General features: G+C 37.3%; 3 protein-coding genes across 20 annotated transcripts; 2 read left to right on the top strand and 1 right to left on the bottom strand.

Annotated features, from left to right (window-relative positions):
• Positions 1-701: 701 nt before the first annotated feature.
• Positions 702-6,722, top strand: LOC121779704 (putative late blight resistance protein homolog R1B-19). Of its 13 annotated transcripts, none has more exons than XR_006045889.1 (6): positions 707-2,161; positions 2,302-2,708; positions 2,826-4,959; positions 5,131-5,199; positions 5,306-6,362; positions 6,566-6,722. XR_006045889.1 is itself a non-coding variant. In XM_042177081.1 (4 exons), exons 1-2 carry the CDS (start codon positions 805-807, stop codon positions 1,637-1,639), a joined length of 729 nt encoding a protein of 242 aa, XP_042033015.1. In that variant the 5' UTR covers positions 702-804; the 3' UTR covers positions 1,640-2,161; positions 2,302-2,708; positions 2,826-5,541. The 13 variants fall into 13 exon arrangements, 4 of the variants coding, with proteins under 4 accessions (XP_042033015.1, XP_042033018.1, XP_042033017.1 ...); XR_006045887.1 differs by having other exon boundaries at positions 5,288-6,362; XR_006045890.1 differs by having other exon boundaries at positions 705-2,161; positions 2,826-2,885; positions 4,645-6,362.
• Positions 6,723-8,076: 1,354 nt separating this feature from the next.
• On the top strand, positions 8,077-11,934 carry LOC121778602 (putative late blight resistance protein homolog R1B-16). 4 transcript variants are annotated; one of them, XM_042175975.1, is made up of 6 exons: positions 8,077-9,700; positions 9,859-9,930; positions 10,037-10,115; positions 10,705-11,112; positions 11,295-11,354; positions 11,458-11,934. In XM_042175975.1, exon 1 carries the CDS (start codon positions 8,117-8,119, stop codon positions 9,689-9,691), a length of 1,575 nt encoding a protein of 524 aa, XP_042031909.1. In that variant the 5' UTR covers positions 8,077-8,116; the 3' UTR covers positions 9,692-9,700; positions 9,859-9,930; positions 10,037-10,115; positions 10,705-11,112; positions 11,295-11,354; positions 11,458-11,934. The 4 variants fall into 4 exon arrangements, with proteins under 4 accessions (XP_042031909.1, XP_042031910.1, XP_042031908.1 ...); XM_042175976.1 differs by having other exon boundaries at positions 8,077-9,701; positions 9,873-9,930; positions 10,784-11,112; XM_042175974.1 differs by having other exon boundaries at positions 8,077-9,701; positions 9,873-9,930; positions 10,715-11,112.
• A 1,108-nt stretch (positions 11,935-13,042) lies between these two features.
• Positions 13,043-17,425, bottom strand: LOC121780051 (glucose-6-phosphate 1-dehydrogenase, cytoplasmic isoform-like). Of its 3 annotated transcripts, XM_042177576.1 has the most exons (18): positions 17,206-17,425; positions 17,071-17,140; positions 16,801-16,837; positions 16,465-16,687; positions 16,247-16,332; positions 16,029-16,083; positions 15,752-15,938; positions 15,335-15,492; positions 15,161-15,229; positions 15,019-15,077; positions 14,809-14,845; positions 14,494-14,565; positions 14,185-14,332; positions 13,987-14,082; positions 13,784-13,854; positions 13,580-13,695; positions 13,439-13,484; positions 13,043-13,372 (listed from the first exon to the last, which is right to left on the bottom strand). In XM_042177576.1, exons 4-18 carry the CDS (start codon positions 16,639-16,641, stop codon positions 13,205-13,207), a joined length of 1,545 nt encoding a protein of 514 aa, XP_042033510.1. In that variant the 5' UTR covers positions 16,642-16,687; positions 16,801-16,837; positions 17,071-17,140; positions 17,206-17,425; the 3' UTR covers positions 13,043-13,204. The 3 variants fall into 3 exon arrangements, with proteins under 3 accessions (XP_042033510.1, XP_042033508.1, XP_042033509.1); XM_042177574.1 differs by lacking the exon at positions 16,801-16,837; XM_042177575.1 differs by lacking the exons at positions 16,801-16,837; positions 17,071-17,140 and having other exon boundaries at positions 17,206-17,424.
• Between the last annotated feature and the right edge of the window lie 5,847 nt (positions 17,426-23,272).

The raw sequence follows: 23,272 nt of genomic DNA, 5'->3' as shown, positions 1-23,272 counted from the left end.
GGTATTTTTTCGTGGGAGCATTTCAACTACCTCTCCCAAATGAGTCTCCATATTGAAAATGAAAATACAGCTGCATACTTTAATAGTTGATTCAGATTGTTGTCATATCAATAGTTGCTTCATCTATACAATATGGGAATACCTTCAGATTGTTGTCTTGACTAGATTATTTTGGATGTTTGAAGTATGTCCTCATACATTAGGACTAAATGCTGTAAGCGTGGACCATGTCAATTATGAAATAGTGTAATTTGTCTTATATCGAAAGTGAAACATAAAATATTCAAGGATGTCTCTATAAAAGAGAGACAACCAAGAATTATTTTGTCCCACATCGAAAGTGGAACATAAACATTCAAGGATGTCTCTATAAAAGATAGACAACCAAGAATGATTTTGTCCCACATCAAAAGTGAAACATAAAACATTCAAGGATGTTTCTATAAAAGAGAAACAACCAAGAATGGTTTCATAAATTCGAAAGCCCATTAAATATATATGGGTTAAGACGAAATATATATGGGCTAAGACGCATGAGGGAGATGCGTCTCTCCCTAAGATGCATGACCCTCATGCGTTGTTAAAAAAAACGAAAAAAAAAGAGAGACGCATGAATCGTCATGCGTCTCATTAAAAGGAGACGCATGAGGCTCATGCGTCTCTCCCAAACCCGGAACAAATAAAAAGTCTAGAACAAACGAGGAATGCTAACTCTATTCTAGTACAAAAATAGAAAAACCCCCAAGTTTGGAGAGCCAAATCAGAGATACGGTGTATAAAGCAGAGGATATTATTGAATCACAGATGGTTCATCAAATGTTGTCTAACCCAGAAAGCGAGAACTTGACCTTTTCCACACCAGATCTGCACCAAGTCACTCAAGAGCTGGATTCTGTACTGGTTTTCATGGCTGAGAAGAGGTTGACTTCATCAGATTTGCAGCAAGCAACTCAACAACTTGAATCTGTGAAGCTCGTGGAAGAATTGGAGGAAAAGAGTGCTTCTTCGTCGAGATCTAAGATTGATTTGGTGGGAGTTGATGAAGATCTGTTGGAGTTAAAGGATCGTCTCACGAATATGGAGAGGAAGGTGGAGATCATACCCATCATTGGCATGGGGGGCATTGGTAAGTCCACCCTTGCTCGAAATATTTATGACGATAAGTGTATTGTGTCTCACTTTGATTATCGTGGGTGGTCTGTGATTTCTCAAGTTTTCTGTGATTTCTCAAGTTCCCAATTTGCGAGAAATTATGTTAAGTCTTCTTTGTGGCCCGGATGAAAAGGACAGTGATGAACTGATTAGATGCGGAGAAATATTGCATAAGAAACTGCTTGGGAGAAGATACATGATTGTGTTGGATGATATATGGAGCACGAAAGTCTGGGATGGGATAAGGATGTATTTCCCAGACAACAGTAATGGGAGTCGGATTGTGATCACCACTAGGGAGTCTGATGTGGCGGAACATGTTGCGGGCTCGAAAAGTCTGCATCGTGTGCAGTTGCTAGACGAGTCTGCAAGTGGGATCTACTTTGCCAGATTGTGTTTGGGGAAGAGGATTGCCCTGACGAATTGCAAGAGGTGGCAGCTAAGATTGGGAGTGATTGCAGTGGGCTTCCTCTTGCCATTCATGTGATTGGAGGGTTCTTGTCAAAGGTTGAAAGATCAATAGATGTTTGGGAGCATGTTTCAGCGGATGTGAAAGCCTCAATTGTTGAATCAGACAAGCAGTTTTCCAATATACTTTCCTTGAGTTATAACCACTTGCCGATTCACTTGAAACCATGTTTCTTATATATGGAAGCTTTTTCGGAAGATTATGAGATTAAGGGATCTAGACTTATGAGTCTATGGATAGTCGAAGGATTTGTGAAGTCTAATGGAGATAGGAGTTTGGAGGAAGAGGCCGAAGATAACTTAAAAGCTCTGGTTGAGAGGAATCTACTTTTGATCAAACGAAAAAGGCACAATGGGAAACCAATGACTTACTCAATTCATAATCTTCTAAGGGATCTATGCTTAAGGAAAGCTAATGACGAGAAGTTTTTAAACGTCAAGAATTGCATGCGCCGTGAAAGTGTTCAGTCATCATATGAAATGGAAGATGTGAATGCTTCACCCCAATTGATGTCACTTGCCCGATCTTTTATATGCACTGGTGAGGAGATTATTTATCCTGTGTTTTCCATATTAAGATTGGTTAGGGTGCTAGATGTAATGGGAATCGAATACAAAGAGTTCCCTAAAGAATATCACAGCTTGTCAACCTAAGCTACTTTGCTTTCTCTTGCACTTCAGGTGTACCTATTGGGATATCAAGATTGGGGAATCTGCAAACCTTGATTTGTCAACAATTAATGGGGTTTGGTTTGCCATCGGAGATATGGGAGATGTCTGAGTTAAGACATCTGAGGTTGATCACATTAATCGAAATTGGGGAGGGATACAAGATAAGATTTGTTCATAAGAAGATTGAATTTTGGAGACCAACTTCCCAAGACTCTGGAAGCTGTATGTAATCAGATGCAATGAGCTAGAGGAAATCCCCTGTGATTTTGGAGATATCACAACTCTCCAAGAAATTTACATATGGGAATGTGGCGCTTCTGTAGTCGCCTCAGCACTACAAATTCAAAAGGTGCAGCAAGAGGAGTACGACAACTACGACCTCAAAGTCGTTATAGAAGATGATTAGAAGCCAAAAGGTACAAATGCTAAACTCAAAAGCATGCTTCATCTGTTCATATGCAACACAATGTAGTCCTTAATATTCATTTTGAGTATACTTTCTTGATGTGCAACGACTTCTGCAACTCAAATAGTTTCAGCAACGCGCAAGAATCTCTCATGGCTCGAGCCGAACATATGCTCTGCAATAGAAGGTATGCATATTCATGTCTGTAACTGTAAGATTTAGATTTGGACGTACTGTTTGTTAGTACTACCAATAAAGGATTCAAATTCGTTTAACAATTTCACCGAAGTTTTGTCATGATATAATTGCATAGTACTTTTTTTTGGGCAAGCGGTCACTACTCTCATGAACATAGGCTGAATTTTGAATTACTTGGTCATAAATACAAATTATGTCACTTTCCCACAATTCTCAAAATCGAAACTGGGGTGGCTAAATTAGTGATGAATTGTAAACTAAATATTGAAGAATTGTCAGTTAATTTAGCCACGCCAGTTTCGTTTTTGTGGATACTACAACAAAGTTATGACATTTATGATTAAGTTTTAATGTCGTGGGTAAATGTGGAATTTGACCATAATTCATAATACTAGTTATCAATTGCCTGATGTTTTTTAATTAGTACTCCCTCCGTCCCAGGTAATTTGGGACACTTTGACCGGACACGAGTTTTAAGAAATGTAATGAAAAGTGAGTTGAAAAAGTTAGTGGAATAGGAGTCCTATTTTGATATATTAGTTTTATAATAAAATGTGAGTAGAAATGAGTTAGTGGAATATATGGTCTATTACCAAAAATGATAAAAAGAGGAATGAGACAAATTATGTGAGACAGACCGAAATGGAAAATTGGGACAAATGATCTAGGTCGGAGGCAGTAATTTTCAAGCTACACATAATTTATCCAATCATTATTCAATCTGATTTCTGTAGTGGCAAATTCTCCCATCTGCGGATTCAAATTTTCTTATATAACCGATGAACCACCATTGATCATCCTCGTAAACTAACATTTCTCACATGAGAATCTTGCCTCGTTGTGCTCAATTCATTATTTTAACGTGTAAATCAAGAAATGCTAGCAGTGGTGTTTACAGATTCATTTGTGAAAGATTTTCTTTTTTGTTCTCAACTTTTCATAGTCATTTCTGCAACAAATCTGAAAGAAAAAATGGCATACAATCTTCAATCCCTCATCACCATCCTACAACAAATCCTTCATCAACAACAAACACACTGGACTTTCGATCATAACAAACCCCAACTCGAATCCCTACTCCAAAAAGCTGAATCTCTGATGCAAATTCTTGAAAAGTCTTCACACACCCAAAGAAGAAGGTGAAGATCATACCCCTTGTTGGTATGGGTGGTTCGGTAAGTCCACCCTTACTCGAAAACTTTATGACGATCTGAGATATGGGAGATGTCTGAGTTAAGACACCTTAGGTTGAAGACATTAATCAAAATTAAGGAGGGGATAAAGGATAAGATTTGTTCATAAGAAGCTGCAGACGATTTACTTTGTGAGGACAACTACTTTGTGAGGATAACTCCTTCAAAATTAAGGAGGGATACAAAGACGTCTCAAGTTGATAATGTTAATTGAAATCGGGGCGGAATGCAGGTTTAGATTTGTTCATAAGAAGCTGCATAAGATATACTTTGTGAGGATAACTCCTTCAATGATTAGGAATGGTTTCTTTGAGACCATCCCTAATATCATAAGCTTAGGAATCCATTTCAAAGATCTTAGCCATCTTCACAAACTCGAAATTTTAAGATGCCATGCCAACTTGAATTAAGATGCTTGCCGTTTTCTACACAAACTCAGATTTCCATGTAGTATTAGAAAGTTAGTTCTAATTGAATGTGCAGTAGCTCAGAGTTTCTTGACAACTCTTTGTGCACTACCGAATCTGGAAGTGCTCAAAATAAGGGATTGTGCAGAGGAAGAAGAGTGGGAGATGACAGAAGGAGATGAATTCCGTTCACTGCAGTTTCTGAGACTCTGTTCCTCTAAAATAGTGCGTTGGAGAGCCAACGAGACCAACCTCCCTAAACTCTGGGAGCTGTATGTAATCAGATGCAATGAGCTAGAGGAAATCCCCTGCGATATTGGAGATATCCCAACCCTCCAAACAATTTTATTACGTGAATGTGGGTCTTCTGTCTTAGCCTCAGCGCAAGAAATTCAGAAGGTTCAGCAAGAGGAGTATGGAAACTACGACCTCAAAGTGCTCATACGAGATTAGAAGCCAAAAGGTACAAATGCTAAATTATAAGCATTTAAAAAAGCATGCTCCATTTTTTTCATATACAACACAATCTAGTCCTTAATATTCATTTAGAACTTAAAATCGTTGGTATACTTTCTTGATCACGACTTGTGGTTATTAAACTGTGTGTCTTCTCTATGGTGTAACGAATCTGCAGCTTGAATAGTTTCAGCATAACACTAGAATCACTCGTGGCTCGAGCTAAATGTATGTAGCATAATAAAAGGTAATCCATGTTTATGTCTGTTGGATTTGGATTTGGTATTGTCTAGCTATGTACTACTATGTAGTTTTTCCCCTTGATTTGATAGCAGAATGCTCGTCTTATTCAGCTGATGCTGCTCTTACATCGCTTGCAATATGCCGCTAAACGTCTCGCGATTGTAATGTGATTGTACAAGTGTAACCATTCCTATTGATATTTGTAACTGTTGGGACATGTGAAGAAGGATGCAAATTTAGTAAGCAGTTGGTTTTTGTGATTTTGTATCCTTGAATGTATGCCTTCTTCCCAACTATTGCTCTGTTTTCTTCAAATATATGCTAAGTGATTCGAATCTCTAATTTATTGATTGACACTGTCGTGTTGACATGTTGCTGATATTGCTTGATCATGGTCATTAGATTATGATTTCTTACTCGCTAATATTATTAACTATGGTCGCCTATGTTAACAAACTCGAAAATTTAAGATGTCAATCTAAGTTGAATGAAGATGGTAGTATTAGAAAGTTAACTATAGTTGACTGTGTACTATTTCGGAGTTTCTTGACAACACTATGTGCACTACCGAATCTGGAAGTGCTCAAAATAAAGGAACGGAGAGGCAGAGGAAGAAGAGTGGGAGGCGAGAGAAGGAGATGAATTCCGCTCATTGCAGTTTCTACGCCTCCATTCATTAAATATAGTGCGCTGGAGAGCCAACGAGATCTACCGTCTAAGTTTGTGGTCATGAAGGCAGAGGAAGACAGGAGGGCTGCTATCATTAGGCCCGAGGGTGAAAGTGAGTCTGCTAAGTTGATTTCTATCACATCTCTTCTCCCTTAACTGATGATGATTTCTATCTTCTGTTCTACGGAGTACTTTACTTGTTACTTTTTTGTAGGCAGTTTTTTGTTATCATGTGTTTGTGATAACATAAAGGCAAATTGTTGGAAAAATTTTAGAGTTTTTATTCAAATTTTTATTTGTCTTTGCAGTCATCTTGTAACGAAAGAAACAACTACTTGTCGTAAAATAAATAATACTATTGCCTTGACGTGCTCAATGCATTATTTTAAACTGTATGTCTTCTGTATGGTGCATCGTTTTCTACAACTCGGATAGATTCAGCAACGCGCACGAATCACTCATAGCTCGAGCTGAACGTATCATGTACTGCAATAGAAGGTATGCATATTAATGTTTGTAAGATTGATTTGGTTTTGTCTAGCTATATATATGTGGAAATTCATTATCGTTGGGATGTTGATATCATTCCTTGTAAGTGGCTTGTATTGTTAAATCGCGTTACCCTTTGCTGTTCATTATGCGTCACTGGCCGTCTACAGCGTCTTTTCTGATCGACCATCACCATTTCCTCTTTGTTGCAGGGTGTTAAAGATCGTTGGCTTGGGATGTGGTTTCTGCTTCTTTTCGTATTCTGGAATCGATTTGTATTCTTAATTTCATACTGTGCCCCTTTTAGCCAAATTTTGGTTTGTCCAGTAATTTTAAAATTTAGTTGAAAAATTATGAAGTTTGAATTTATTTGCGATTATCGTACCACAAAAAAATCTGAATGGCTAGTATTTGTTTTTTATTAAGTGACATCATTTCTTCGTGAGAGATAACATTGTTCGACTGTTTGCATGTTTTTCTGTTCTGGGCTTAGATAAAATTTCAAACGTAGTATATGTGTTGGGATTATCATAAATGCACAAGTAACATCATTGTTCGTATGATATATCCAATAGGTTAGAGATTCAAGTTTTCTTATATAGACGGCGAACCAATTTTGATCCTTGTAAAATAACATTGCTCATATGATAATATACTATTTGCCTTGTCGTGCTCAATGCATTATTTTAATACTACATGTAAATTATTGGGCATATACCCAATTGTCAGCTGTGGTGGCTACAGATTAGTTTGTAAAAGATTGTTATCAACTTGTCATAGTCATTTCTGCAACAAATCTGAAAGAAAAAATGGCATACAATCTTCAATCCCTCATCACCATCCTACAACAAATCCTTCATCAAGAACAAACACACTGGACTTTCGATCATAACAAACCCCAACTCGAATCCCTACTCCAAAAAGCTGAATCTCTGATGCAAATTCTTGAAAAGTCTTCGCACACAAAAATAGCAAGTTTGGAGAGCCAAATCAGAGATACAGTGTACAAAGCAGAGGATATTATTGAGTCACAGATGGTTCATCAAATGCTTTCTAACCCAGATAGTGAGAGCTTGACCTTTTCCACCCCAAATCTGCAGCAAGTCACTCAAGAGCTTGATTCTGCAATGGTTTTCTTGCATGATCTAACACCAGATTTGCAGCAAGCAACTCAACAACTTGAATCTATGAAGCTCGTGGAAGAATTGGAGGAAAAGAGTGCTTCTTCCCCGAGATCTAAGAGTGATTTGGTGGGAGTTGATGCATTTCTGTTGGAGTTGAAGGATCGTCTCACGAATACGGAGAGGAAGGTGGAGATCATTCCCCTCGTTGGTATGGGTGGTATCGGTAAGTCCACCCTTGCTCGAAATCTTTATGACGATCCGTATATCGTGTCTCACTTTGATTATCGTGGGTGGGCTGCGATTTCACAAGTTCCAAATATGCGAGAAATTCTGTTAAGTCTTCTTCGGGGCCCGAATGAAAAGGTCAACAATGATCTGATTGGATGCGAAGAAATTGAGTTGAAAGAAATATTGCATAAGAGATTGTTTGGACGAAGATATATGATTGTCTTGGATGATATATGGAGCACGAAAGTCTGGGATGAGATAAGCATGTATTTCCCGGATAATAATAATGGTAGCCGGATTGTGATCACTACTAGGGAATCTGATGTGGCGTAACATGCTGCGGGCTCGAAGAGTCTGCATCATGTGCGGTTGCTGAACAAGTTTGTCAGTCGGGATTTACTTTGCCGGATTATGTTTGGAGAAGAGGATTGTCCTGGTGAATTGCAAGAGGTAGTAGCTAAGATTGGGAGTGATTGTAGTGGGCTTCCTCTTGCCATTCATGTGATTGCAGGGCTCTTGTCAAAGGTTGAAAGGTCAAGAGATGTCTGGGAGAATGTTTCAACGGATGTAAAAGCTTCAATTGTTGAATCGAACAAGCATTTCTCAAATATACTTTTCTTGAGTTATAACCACTTGCCGTTTCACTTGAAACCATGTTTCTTATATATGGGAGCTTTTCCAGAAGATTACATAATTAAGGGATCTAGACTTAAGAGTTTTTGGATAGCCGAGGGATTTGTGAAATCCAATGGAGATAAGAGTTTGGAGGAAGAGGCCGAGGATTACTTAAAAGCTCTGGTGGAGAGGAATCTACTTTTGGTTAGACGAAAAAAGCACAATGGGAAACCAATGAGCTACTCAATCCATGATCTTTTGAGGGATCTATGCATAAGGAAGGCTAACGAGGAAAAGTTTTTAAACCTCAAGGATTCCATGCATCGTGTAAGCGTTCACTCGTTTTCTGAAATAGAAGTGTGCGCTTCACCACAATTGATGTCCCTTGCTCGATCTTTTATATGCACTGGGAAGAAGATTGCATCTACTGTATTTTCCATGTTAAGATTGGTTAGGGTGCTAGATGTAATGGGAATCGAATACAAAGAGTTCCCAGAAGAAATACTTCAACTTATCAACCTACGCTACTTAGCTTTCTCCTGCACTTCAGGTTTACCTATTGGAATATCGAGATTGTGGTATCTGCAAACCTTGATTTGTAAGCAAGTAATGATGCTTAGTTTACCTTCTGAGATATGGGAGATGTCCGAGTTAAGACATTTGAGGTCAGAAACAATAAGTAAAATTGGGAACGGATACAAGATAAGATTTGTTCATACGAAGCTGCAAACAATTTTCCTTGTTTGGATAACTCCTTCATTGATTAGGAGTGGTTTCTTTGAGATCATCCCAAATATCATATGGTTAGGAATCTATTACATCCACTCACCAGACATTGAGGTTGATCTTAGCCATCTTCACAAACTTGAAAATTTAAGATGCCAATCTGAGTTGGATAAAGTTGGTAGCTGTTTCCTGATCAAACTCAGATTTCCATATAGTATTAGAAAGTTAACTATAGTTGACTGTGTACTATTTCGGCGTTTCTTGACAACACTATGTGCATTACCGAATCTGGAAGTGCTCTATATATGCAGATGTGTGTTCGAAAGAGATGCACAGGCAGAGGAAGAAGAGTGGGAGGTGACAGAAGGAGATGAATTCCGCTCGCTGCAGCATCTGAACCTCCAGCTCTTAAATATAGTGCGTTGGAGAGCCAAGGAGACCAATTTCCCTAAACTCCGGGAGCTGCATGTAGTCAAATGCAATGAGCTTGAGGAAATCCCCTGCGATATTGGTGATATCCCAACACTCCAAGAAATTTACATACATGAATGTGGCACTTCTGTCATCGCCTCAGCACTACAAATTCAGAAGGTGCAGCAAGAGGAGTACGACAACTACGACCTCAAAGTGCTTATAGAATATTAGAAGTGAAAAGGTACAAATGCTAAACTTCAAGCAATCAAAAGCATGCTCCATTTTTCCATATACAACACAATCTATTCCTTAATAGTATCTATTGCACTTGTATCATTGGTATCATCTCTTGATTACAACTTTTGGTTATTAACCGTGTGTGTTCTTTATGGTGTAACGATTTCTGCAACAGGAATAGTTTCAGCAGAATCACTCTTGGCTCGGGCTAAACATATGTAGTGCAATAAAAGGTAATACATGTTTATATTTGTTAGATTTGGATTTGTTTTTTGTCTAGCTATATATAATAATGTAGTTTTTCCCTTAATTTGATATCGAACTGCTCGCCTTCTTCAGCTGCTGTTGCTGCTCTTTCATTTATTGCAATATGCTCCTAAACAGCTCGTGATTATAATGTGTTTGTCACACTTGTTAGGTATGTCACCTCCCATTCCTTTTGAAATTTGTAACTGTTGAGACTGTGAAGATCTTTCAGTTTTTGTGGAAATTCATTTGGATGCAAATTTAGTAGGCAGTTGGTTTTTGTGATTTTGCATCCTTTGTTCTAAATTTGGCATCTCTGAACATTCCTTGCCTTTTTCCAACTATTGCTCTGTTTTGCTCTGCTTTCTTCAAATATGTGATTGGTGATTCAGATTTCCAATTTATTGATTTGAATTGAAGTGCCTTATCAACTCAACTGTGTTTGATTAAGAGAGAGAGAGAGGAGTATGTGTAGTGTATATTCTATCCGTCTGCAAAAAATGTCTAATTTTTTCATTTTGGTATATACCCACAATTTAAATGATGTCATTTGATATTTAATGTTTCAACTCATGCTCTATGAGGTTGTTATCTTAGTAGATATGTGATACAATCAACTCACCAGACACTGAAATTGATCTTAGCCATCTTCACAGAAGATTTAAGATATCAATCTGTGTTGAATAAAGATGGTAGCCGTTTTCTGAACAAACTCAGATTTCCATGTAATATTAAAAAGTTAACTATAATTAAATGTGTAGTATTTCGTAGTTTCTTGACAACTCTATGTGGACCGCCGAATCTGGAAGTGCTCAATATATGGAATTGTGTGTTTGAAAGAGATGGAGAGGCAGAGGAAGAAGAGTGGGAGGTGACAGAAGGAGATGAATTTCGCTCACTGCAGTTTCTGAGCATCATTTCCTTAAATATAGTGCATTGGAGGGTCAACAAGACCAACTTTCCTAAACTCCAGGAGCTGGATGTAATCAGATGCAATGAGTTAGAGGAAATCCCCTGTGACATTGGAGATATCCCAACCCTCCAAAAAATTTCAGTATATAAATGTGGCTCTACTGTAGTTGCCTCAGCACGAAAAATTCAGAATGTTCAGCAAGAGGAGTACGACAACTATGACCTTAAAGTGATCATACGACGTTAGAATACAAAAGGTACAAATGCTAAACTATAAGCAATCAAAAAAGCGTGCTCCATTTGGTCACATGCAACACAATCTAGTCCTTAATAGTATTCATTTTGAGCTTACATCGTTGGTATACTTTCTTGATCACGAGTTGTGCTTATTAAACCGTGTGTCTTTTGTATGGTGCAACGACTTCTGCAACTCGAATAGTTTCAGCAACAAGCAAGAATCACTCGTGGGTCGAGTTAAACGCATGTACTGCAATAAACGGTAATACATATTTATGATTGTTAGACTTGGATGAGGTAGTGTCTAGCTATATATTAGTGTGCATTTTTTCTAATTTTATAGCGAACTGTTCCGTCATTTTCAGCTGCTGCTGCTCTTACATCGCTTGCAATATGCTGCTAAATGTCTCGTGATTGTAATGTGGTTGTCACTTTTGGATGACGTTGCCATCACATATGGTGCGGAATTCTCAGAGGCTGTAGAGCAGAAGCAAGTGGCCCAGGAAGAGGCGGAGAGCAGGAGAGAAGGGCTGCTATTATTCGGGCTGAGGGTGAAAGTGAGTCCGCTAAGCTGATTTCTGATGCAGGGGATGGGGTTGATTGAGTTGAGGCAGCAAAGGAGAATGTAGCATCCATGGCCAGGAATGGGAATGGGAATGGGGTTTATCTTGACAAAGATGTCATTTGATGTTTCAAGTTATTATCAATGTATCCATTCCTGTTGAAATTCACTTGCATGTGGTTTGTATTGTTAAATCATGACAAAATTAATATTCATTCGTTCGTGAATAATTGACACTGAATTTTACATTCCAACTAATCAATTAATTGTGGACAGGAGAGATAACTATGACTGAGATACTCATAATAAAGTAAGATTAGAGGGTTATTTTTAGTAATAACTCGACTAACTTGTAAGAATCCAAACTAAATTGGGATAGAGGGAATATATATAACGCTATACATCAAATCAAAATTTAATCAAATTTTATACTGAGAAATTCACCTAGTAGACATAATCATACACAAGTAATATTAGTATATTATTCATATCGGCATGCAATAATTGAATAAAGTTTATGCAGACCATTCTCAGTGGGTTACAGCTTAGGTAGTGATATATTGATTGTGTTCTACTCTCACTCCTGCAAACATATCAAAACCTTTTGCTCTCTTTGCTACAAGAAATTTGAAAGAAAAAAATGGCATACAATCTTCAATCCATCGTCACCATCCTTCAACAAATCCTTCATCCTGATCAAACCCATTGGACTTTTGATAACAACAAACCACAACTCGAATCACTACTCCAAAAAGCTGAATCTCTGATGCAAATTCTTGAAAATTCTTCACCCTCCCAAATAACAAGTTTTAAATTGCTAACTCATCAACGTAATGTATTTAAAATGTCAACACAATCCCATTAAAATGTCAATACATATTTGTGTTGACATTTAAATATCAATGTCAATATAATATAAAATATCAACTTAAGTTTATGTTAATATTTCAATATCATTGTGTTGACATTTTTAATACATTGCATTGATGAGTTAGCAATTTAGCAACTTAAGAAAAGTTAACAATGAATCATACCCCTGACTTTATATTTCAATTATTAGCTTAAGAATTTATTAAGGCATATCGTGTTTTTGTTGCTTTAAAAATTTTGCATTATGTTTCATATATTTATATTAATTATATTTTACTTATTTATTTATCGATAGCCATATCCGGCTAGGCCGACCACTATAACTTTGTGGCGGTTTTTTGGTCAATTGGCGTAAACCGCCATATGCCATTAATAACATTGCTTGGACCAAACACGGCCTTAGCTCAAGCTAATAAGTAGAGGATTTCAATTGAAACTGCAAAAGGCCTTCTAATAATTTCTCAATCGCAAATGTGTATGATCATTTCTTGTCGTAGTATGAAGACACAGATCAATCATTTCCATCTCAAAGCAAGCATCAATCATGATTTCACCCTTTATTATTGTCTTCAAAAAACAAAATTATTCGACACACAACTCATCATACATATATCGCTCATGTCTTTGCCTCGTACAAAACAATATACTTAGGTAGAAGGACGAGTGACCTGAGCAAGTGATTACAACGTTGGAGGGATCCATATGTAGCCGTGTGTCTGAACGTAACCCACCTTCTCCAGCAGTTGATCTGCTTCTGCAGGGCCTCGGCTTCCCGGCTTGTAGGGAAGGGACTTGAACTCCCCTTTATCAATCCGGTGCAGAAGGGGCGTGAAAATCTCCCAAGCAGCCTGAACATCGGTCGGAAGGTATCAATATACGTGATACGAGCCATGAAATAGAAATCTCGTGCTTACCTTTAGCTCATCTCGGCGGACAAAATGCTGCTGATCGCCTTTTATTCTGCATACAGAGATATCACAAAAGCATTCATGATGAATGAAGAAACAAAATGAATACACATAGTAAAGCTATTGTCCGTATAGAGATGAGCATACGTGTCAAGAATTAGGCGTTCATAGGCTTCGGGTATGACAACCCCTTGGTAGCGTTGTCTATATGACAAGTCGAGTTCGCTCTGAGCTGTTGACATTTCCAACCCAGGCTGCTTCACCTGCATGATCACGAAGAAACTAAAGTTCAAGACAACGGGAAAAACCAGAGTTCCAATTGCAAAACTAGCATTGTTGCATTTAACTTGCCGTTAGTTTCATGTATATCGCCTCGGAAGGTTGCAGACGGATCACAAATTCATTTCTTCCTTGCTTTTGACCTGCACACGTGATTTAATTAAGTTTATTGGAATAAAAAGTCAAAACATTAAACTGAATATTTTCATACAATCACACAACAAGAAGATGGCACCATAAGTATTCATATAATACATGCATTGAAAAATACGTACATTTAAAGATATCACCAGGAACCTCCTTGAACTGAACCCGAATTTCTGCTTTTCGTGAATTTAAAGCTTTTCCTGCCTTGAGTATAAAAGGCACACCTACAGAAAGTCATGAATAATGTAATCAGAAATTCTATTTTCAAGGTCAACTTATTCATGTACGGAAAAATAATAATCACAAATTGGAATAATTGTGGCTACCTTCCCATCTTTCGTTGTGTATATGCAGAATCGCTGTTGCAAAAGTAGGAGTATTTGAGTTGTCTGGAACGGTTGGATCATCCTTGTAGCCTTCATATTGTCCAAGCACCACCTCTTCGTCTTTGATTGGAAGAACTGATTGAAGAACCTGGATTCCAACTACATAATTAGCGAGCCGAGATATACTTCTGACAATCATCGGGTGAGGTAATTCAGCTTAACTTAGTTGAGTATAGTGAAACCAAGTTGACCACATGCAATTAAGGTTTATTAATTCCCAATTAGGATTTCTTAACATCCTATATATACCTTCACTTTCTCGTCCCGAATATGCTCAGGTTTCAAGGAAACAGGTTTCTCCATTGCAACAAGGCAAAGAACCTGCAATTTTTATAAAATTGTGACTTCAATATAGGTAAAGGGAAAGCACACAGACTCAGGTTAACCTGTATTATGAATCTTTATTTTAGTTAAATTCATGCTTGTAGGTCATTCAATAAGTATGCTAATTAATGAAGTTAACATATACCACATGATTAGGATACATTTAACTCAACAAAAAAAGTTACTTTCTGTAAAGAGCTATGAAACGAGAAGGAATATTTTTGTATTAACAAGTATAACCTGCAATAGGTGATTCTGGATAATATCACGGATGATTCTGCAAAAACAAAAAACCGAAACTGGTAAACTACAAGTTCACAGTCTGTGATTAAAACAAAAAGAAGAAAGCAGAATTTCTTCAACTATACTTCATTAGAATTAACATTTCACATGTTTAAGAGCAATATATATTTTCAGAACTAAAACACTCTGGAGACGAGAGTGGCATACCCATACTGGTCGAAGTATCCACCACGTCCATCAGTTCCAAAATCTTCTCTGAACACAATCTGGGGACAGAAAAGTCAAGGTTGCATCGAAAGCCAGAGTAGACTTATTGAAATTTCTCATTATTTAAACATAAGCAGCTCACCTGTACGTTAGCAATGTTATCACGGTTCCAGAGAGGTAAAAATAATCGATTTGCAAACCGAAGTACCAACTGCAAATTATTGTAAGATGGTGACCAATTTCCTTTTAGAATAAAATCTACATATGCAACACATAACCAAACTGATCTATCAGAACATTAGGGTAACAAGCATACCAGGTTCTGCACCAACTCCTTTCCCAGATAATGATCTATACGATAGATCTGTGGTTCTTCAAACAGTTCACCTATTTGTGAGCTCAGTTCCTCAGCTGATTCCAAATCCCTTCCAAAAGGCTTCTCAACAACAATACGAGTCCATCCACCAAGATCAGCTGAAAATAATTACACCAAAGGCTTACGAAAGTGTCTAAATGTAAGGCATGAGAAGCAGGCAAACTAAGAGGATTTCTATCATCTCCATACATAAAGGCAATGCAATAAACCAACATTGCATCCATTGCTAAAACACATTGAAGTGGGTCAAATAGAAGTATTTATGAAGATGGAGCTCCTTTAATGGGAGTAACGATTCATGGAAGGGAAATGCAGAGGAATGAGCAATCGAGAACAAGTTCCGGTGATGGTGCATACATTTATTCATGCAGTGACTCTTGATCATTCTGCAGACTGGCGGATAAACAGACGGTGGAAGTGCAAGGTAGAAAAGTCTACGGGATGATCCTTCTGTACTGTTTTTCGAGAACTCGTGCTCAGATATTGCCTGGTCTAGTGCTTGGAACCCTTCCGGAGCATCATATGAACCACTCACATATTTAATCTGCAAGCAAAACAATGTCAGGATATGCTACACACACATTATCCTATATGGTTAAGCATAAGATAAGACATCCAAACAGCAATCACTAACCAACAATAGAAAGTTTTTAACATCTTCTGTGACATCATTACCATCGGGAAGATACCTACAACAGATTAAAAAAGAGGAAGGAATAAATATCACGAATGTACATATGCTTCACTAAATGATGATCAAGTACATATTTCTTCATTTCCAAGGCATAAAGCAGTCGGCTTCCAAAATGATTTTCACCATAAGCTCAAACTAAAAAGTTGCAGAAATTGTACCCTTTGATCCGATCTCTCAGATCATCATCAGAAATCTTGGTCCTTGCATAACCGAATATGTGAACATCATTTAATTGCAAAAATCCCTGAACATCACAATCCAAAACAACATGAGAGATGAATTACCTTCCAGAAACACTTAACATTAGTTTCCAAAACGATGTAAACAGTCCAACTCACGAGTATTCATTCTAAAAACAAGTAATATTCGGATCAACCTGCCGGTAAAGGTTAAAGAGCGCTGGAAACGTCTTCTTCTTGGCAAGATCACCAGAAGCGCCGAGAACAATGATGGAGAGGCATCCAGTTTCAGGCACATTCTCATTATTATTCGCAAACGATTCACTCTTATCGAAAGGCCTCTTTTCACAGTGCCATTCACCCACAGCCGCCATCAGAATCCGCAAGAGCTAATTAATTTCTCGATTAGCAGCTCCTGATCTGCACAGCAAGGACGTCGACAAATATCAATAACTAAATTCTCGTCAATCGATACTAATAACAGTAAAAAACATCCAAAATCCAGCTGCGATTGAAAATTCGGGGGAAATAACCTCAAATCAGTTCCAGTGCTGATTCACTATAATTCAGCTGCAATTCAAATAATGACTAAATTCTCGTCAATCGACACTAATAATAGTACTAAAAAAACTTTGAAAAATCAAGCTGCGATTGAAAATTCGGTGAAAAAAAATCTCAAATCAGTTCCAGTGATGATTCATTATAATTCAGCTGCAATTCAAACCGCTACAAATTCAAATAAAAACAAAATTCTCTTCCTCAGGCAAACACTACGCGATAAATACTTCATCAGATAGTTTTACCCGATCCAAACAGAAAATCAACCGGTTAAATGATTCCCTCGGTTAACAGATCGAAGCAGGCTCTACAATTCTGGAAAAATCACGACAAATGAGAGATGATCGAGGATATTCAGATGGAGATGAAGAAAAACTCACCGTAGCGAAAATGAGCAGCAATCCAAAAAGTAATTCCTCGCTGCTTTTAGATAGCCTAAAAAAGTAGGTGGAGAGATGTGTAAATGCTGCTGCAGTTGCGAATTGAGATTTGTAGAGAGAGGAGGTAGGGAAGCTTTGTGATGATACGTTGATTTGGCAGAGCTGCCTAATTTGACTTCGCTAGATGGCATGAGACTGTGGGTTGGTGGATGATAGCAAGAGAGCTATGCTCAGATGGCATTTTTTTAGCAAGATTAAGAAATTCTCATAGAAATCTCAATTTGTTTGACATTGATAGTAATTTCTATTCGCGGACGGACTAAAAATGAAAAAAAAATAGATTCGTATTCACGGATGGAGGAAGTAAGTGCTTAGAGCATCCACAGTCGGACGGATGTCCGGGCGGACATTCCGACGGACTTTCCGAAAACACCTCCTGCCACATCATAAGGACATTCTACTGCACAATGGCGGACATCCCCGAGGACATCCCGACGGACATCCCACAATAATAAAAATTCACAAATTCATCAAAGTAAATAATTTACGAAATTAAAATTTTGACACGAATACGGAGAAAATGCAACCATTTTATTTAAAACAAAAAACATACATAATTATTAAAAAAATACATAGTTAAAAAACAACCTCAAGCTTCGACAAATGCGGCCCCCGTCTCACTCCTCGTCGTCACAATCGGGCAGGGGTGGCATCCCCAAATCGCGCCACATACTGTCGATGACATACTTCAGCATCAACTTGTATAAGGGATCAATCGCTGCAAACCACTTCTCAATGGTGATTAAAAGTGAATCATGCTATTGTATCCGGGCGAGTGAGGGGAGCTCGGGATCGATCTGGGAAGGAGCTGGCGATTAGACCTCGGGTCTGGAGCTGCTGGCACTTCCCCTAGCCATCTGCATCACGGACTTTTGCCCAACCGGGCGACGGCGGCGGGATTGAGGGGTCGGGAACTCTGCCTCGGCGTCAGGGAGTTCGTGGAAATCGGCACTGCTGTTGTACTCCCCGGAGGCGTTGATCTTCGTCCGCTTCGGCTAGCCAGCTTCAACACCCGAACTAAACTTGGCGGAAGTCTGCACCACAAGATAGACCTCCCAATATTTGAATTCCCCGAAACCCAATTAACTGTCGGGGTACTGCTGGTGAGACAGAAGCTTCACATCATCGGCGGACATGCCGCTGGTTGCCGTGCGGAGGTTGTTTTGGTAGATACCGGCAAATCGGCTGAGCTGCCTCATCAGCCACTCCCACTGTTTCCAGCATTGCTCTCCATCGTGAGGCTTCCCACCTGGCGGTTTGAATTGGACGTAGCTTCGGCTAATACGTCACCACATTTTGTCGATATGGTTAGCCCTGACGTAGGGATCCTCGACTACACTGATCCAGGCCTTCGCCAGCGCAACGCACTCTCCTATGCTCCAGATGGTCCTATTTCTCCCGCCGGCTTCCTCCCCCTCCCCCTCGGCCCCCGCCCCATCCTCGTTCCCCGCACTCGCGGACGAGGTAGTGCCCTTGCCCTTCCATCTCCCTTGCCTCCGCATCCTCCCTGCCGCCGATGGCATCTCAGTGGGAGACTCCCTGACATGAGATAGCCCCAACTCCTCAAAAGAGAAAGTCTCGATGCTGGTGAACTGAGTCTCCAGAGGATTACTCTGGGGGGTATCACTCGACAATAGATCCATGTAGGGGCGATAGACATTATCCTCAGGTGATTGGGGAACCCCCTACCTGCTCCCCCCGCTGCGGCAGGCATGCCCTGCATCATCCCGGGCATTGGTGGCATCATCCCGGGCATCGCGTCACTCATCCCGGGCATTTGGGGCATCATCCCCGTCATCGCGGCACCCATCCCGGCATTTGGGGCATCATCCCACACCAGGGGGTACATATTGTAGTACCCGGACATCATCCCCGTCATTTGGGGTTGGGGCATGATCGACGCCATTCCGAGCATCATCCCTGACATCGGTGCACTTCCGTCGGCATTTCCCTCAACTCAACGGAAAAGTCGGCGTTTGTGACTCGCTCATGGCGGGGAAATCACTATCGAAGTGCTCCATTTATCTTCAAAAGAAATGAAAGTAGAGAGGGAAACTCGTTAAAACAAGTGGTATGAATGAAATGAAGTTCAACGAGCCGTATATATAGAGTTTTTTTTTAAATGAAAAATCGGGACGTCCGCCATTGTGGTGACACAACGGACGTCCCCGTAATGCCGCGGAACTCCAGTGTCCGCAACGTACGTCCGCGTCCGCCTCCCTGCTGCCTAATGGCGAACGTCCGGTACGCCGGTCGGACGGCCGCCGTTGTGGATGCTCTTAGTGAATTAAGTTTGACGAAAATAAAATTGGTATAATGCTTAATAAATTAAGTAAAAAGATAGAATAAAATTAAAGACGAATAAGATAGGAATGAATAAAGTAAAATCTATCTATACATATATAAAATGGGAGTTTTGGAGATAAAATTTTAATTTAAAAATTATAATTTAATTAAAATTATTTTTTGTTAATGAATAAAAATAAATATGATACTCTATTCTTAAACAGCGAGTTTTTCCGTGTCAAAAACTTGAATTTATGCTATTAATTTTCTAAATATCTTTCGACTTCTTTTCTCCTATAAATTGTGGTGTGGCTGATGATAATGGATATGGATGAGCGCTTGCAAAATCTCTTGTAATCTGGCACTCGACTCTCAGGTGTCGACTTGCTATGCAAGTGGTTCGATATTGGTTTTAAGCTTTTTCATGAGAGGTTGGAGATGGATATGCCCCCTTCATACCAGCTTTCTTCCTTACTCCATGGAGTAGTTTGGTAATCGAGAGAGATAGACTAGGCTAGGGGTTCATATTTGTGTAGTTATGGTTGAATGTATATATAGTTTACAGTGTGTTTGTTGTATTGGATGAAATATCTTTATTAGTACTATTAATTTGGAGAAAAACAACCACATTAATTGGTTAACTCTTATTCCATGGAGTATATGTCTAACTTTCTTAAAATATTAACGAATATAAAAGTAAATTAAAAGATCCGTCAGCACGGGCGTTATATTAGTATGAATAAAGAGAGAATACAATCTAGTACTAATAGATAATTGGGCAAAAAGTAAAAAAAAAATACTATTTACATAATTATGACAGTTCAAAAATTGGTAGCTGGGATGAATTTTATGAAGATCATTCAATTAGTAATACTATAAAGTAATTCATTTTCTACATTATTGTTAAATTCCTCAATAAAAAATAAAGACAATATTGAGAGGGCATAATAAGATTTTGAAGGTAGGCATTATGATTATAAATAAGATTTCGAAGGCTCTAAATAAAATTTCTAGATAATCTACTATTAAAATGACTCAGACTCATATATTATTTTATCAATTAAATTGTGTTTTATCATACTTACTTAACGATTTTGACCAACCGATGTCTAAGATTACCAATGATAATATTATAAATAAAAAATTGTCAAAAAAATTTATAAAATTTGATTAAATTTAATACGCTTTGCAACTTCTAAAATCAGCCAGAATAACGACTGTATTTGTGCCTAATTAGTAATTACCCGTGATGAACTTTATTGAACTAATGTGATTAGGGGTGAGCAAAAAACCGGAAACCGAATATCCGAACCGAACCAAACCGAAATTTTGAAATTCGGTTCGGTTATTTCGGTTTTTCGGTTCGGTTCGGTTTTGAAAATAGAAAAATTTCGGTTTTTCGGTTCGGTTCGGTTCGGGCGAAGAAAAAAACCGAAAAACCGAAAAACCGAATTATATATATATATATTCTATTAATTTAATATATTATATTATATATAATATATAGTATATTCTTTTAATAAATTCTACTATATTATATATATTATATGTATTATTAATTTTATATTATATATAAATATTCTATTAGTATATATAAAATAAAATAAATTACACACACATATATATATTAATATTATATTTATTTTTTCGGGTTTTTCGGTTTTTTTCGGTTTTGTTCGGGTTTTTCGGTTTTTTAAGTTCGGTTTTCGGTTTTTCGGTTTCGGTTTTTCGGTTTTTCGGGTTCGGTTCGGTTTGGATTTTGAACTAAATTCGGTTTTTCGGTTTTGGTTCGGTTTTGACAAAAAACCGAACCGAAACCCGAATGCACACCCCTAAATGTGATAGTCAAAAAATCATACTATTAAGGTGTGAGTTAAATCGATACTTATTTATTTACAAAGAAAATAACATTAATTGATGGAAACACATCAATAATTATCAGTATACTTATGAGCACATTTAAATTTAATAATTTAGTTAACTAATTTTTAAAAGTCTAAAATAAACTATAATTTAATCAAATTTCATTTTCAATAATTTATTATATTATAAACAAACAAAAAATGGTATCGAAATGATGGCCCCATCCATTTAAGATCATATTAGATGGCGTGTCACATTTTATCAATCATGCCTTCTTGTTTAAAATATTATAAAATCAATAGTGATAAGGATCTTTTGTCAAAGGACTAGACATCAAAATGGACCAGCCAACTTATTAAATTAAATTAAATTAAATTAAATTAAAATCACAACATTCAACGTGCTAGACCAATATTCGTGCTACCGTATTTTAAATTTATATATGTGGAATAAAAATGGATCTATCAAATATGACATGTGATTATCTAGTCATTGTATATATATTTATCTTAAGCAAAACCAAGTGAAAACTACCATATTCAGTCAATGTATCATTCTATTCATAGCAAGAATTATGCCAAAGCTCTTTTTTATTACTACTAGTCTATGTTTAATGTATTATTGGGAAGTCATAAAGGTGAGCCTGGTTCTTTTTTCTTAATTTATTCAGTTAGAAGAAAAATGAACGATCTAATAAACACTCAACTCGTTAAGGTCATATCCAAGTACAATACAAACTTAAATAGAGACAACACGGAGTTGTTAAAAAATGAAAAACAAAAATTTAATCATAACTATAATAAAGTAATAAAAAATTCAATTAATGAAAAAAAACCATTATTATTGGGTTATAGAAATCCGAATGAAATCCAATTTGGAATCATCTTGTTCCCGTTAGGTCGATCCAATAAGAATATGAGGACAGTAAGATTCGACACTAACTCATTCATTTAATTGTATTTTTCTCATGTTTTTATATCGTGTCAAAAATTATGAACTCAGCCCTATTTGATAGATATATTTGTCTTTGAAATTACAAAACATATGGCATTTATTACTTAACTTAGACACATTTGTCTATCTTAAAGTAGAAGTGATACTTTTGATACAAAATATCACTTGGTAAAGGCCTTTTATAAAATTACACAGAGTCTAGCAAACTCAACTCCCGAATAGTATCACAATAATTATTGGTGATTTTTCATCCTCATTTTATTGCTTGTATTGTCTAAAATATGCTAAAGTTTAATCAGTTCAACTGATAGTGTTTTAGAAATATTTTGGATGATACGTAGTTTAATCAAATATTGAGTAATGTAAAACATGTTATCATCTTATTTAGTTGCTATAAAAGACTATTACTAGTTTCTAAGGGGAAGTGTTTTCTTTATTACAATTTGTTCTAAAGAATTGAACTCAATCATCAACCTAGATTGAAAACTAAAAAAATACTAGTATTACAAATATTAAACAAATGGCATGATTGGATAGAACATAAGTAACACTAGCATGGGCGGACGCAGGAATTTTTGTTGGTAGGGGCTTTACTAGGAGTATTAGCACTGTCAACGAAAAATAGTCTTATTTGTGAACGGTACAAGTTTTAATGCGTATTGGTAACGTCACATAGTACAAGAGAAAAAGGAGAAAAAATGGTGAAAAAGTTTCCATAAATACAAGTGACAGTGGACATACCAAAACAAAAAAAATAAAACAATTTTTCGTAAAAAGATAGAGAATTTTTTGTCATTAATTGAAAAGAAAAAAAAAGAAAATTAATTTAATGAAAACGGATTTTGAGTTAGGTTGGATTATTTGCAGAAAAAAAGGAAAAAAATTATGGTAATGAAGAAAATTT

Source organism: Salvia splendens, chromosome 19 (genome assembly GCF_004379255.2).
Source record: "Salvia splendens isolate huo1 chromosome 19, SspV2, whole genome shotgun sequence".
NCBI classification, from domain to species: Eukaryota; Viridiplantae; Streptophyta; class Magnoliopsida; order Lamiales; family Lamiaceae; genus Salvia; species Salvia splendens.
The sequence above is the reverse complement of the archived record's forward strand: the minus strand, read 5'-3'. Positions and strand labels throughout refer to the sequence as shown.

Bases quoted from the DNA above. Each gene is read 5' to 3' on its own strand.
- LOC121780051 (XM_042177576.1), bottom strand. From the start codon at position 16,641: ATGGCGGCTGTGGGTGAATGGCACTGTGAAAAGAGGCCTTTCGATAAG. The intron at 15,939-16,028 runs GTTAGTGATTGC...TTTTGCTTGCAG, and splicing joins TTAAAAACTTTCTATTGTTG to ATTAAATATGTGAGTGGTTC. The intron at 15,078-15,160 runs GTGAGCTGCTTA...TTCTGTCCCCAG, and splicing joins ATAACATTGCTAACGTACAG to ATTGTGTTCAGAGAAGATTT.
- LOC121778602 (XM_042175975.1), top strand. From the start codon at position 8,117: ATGTTTGGAGAAGAGGATTGTCCTGGTGAATTGCAAGAGGTAGTAGCT.
- LOC121779704 (XM_042177081.1), top strand. From the start codon at position 805: ATGGTTCATCAAATGTTGTCTAACCCAGAAAGCGAGAACTTGACCTTT. The intron at 1,127-1,232 runs GTAAGTCCACCC...TGATTTCTCAAG, and splicing joins CATTGGCATGGGGGGCATTG to TTCCCAATTTGCGAGAAATT.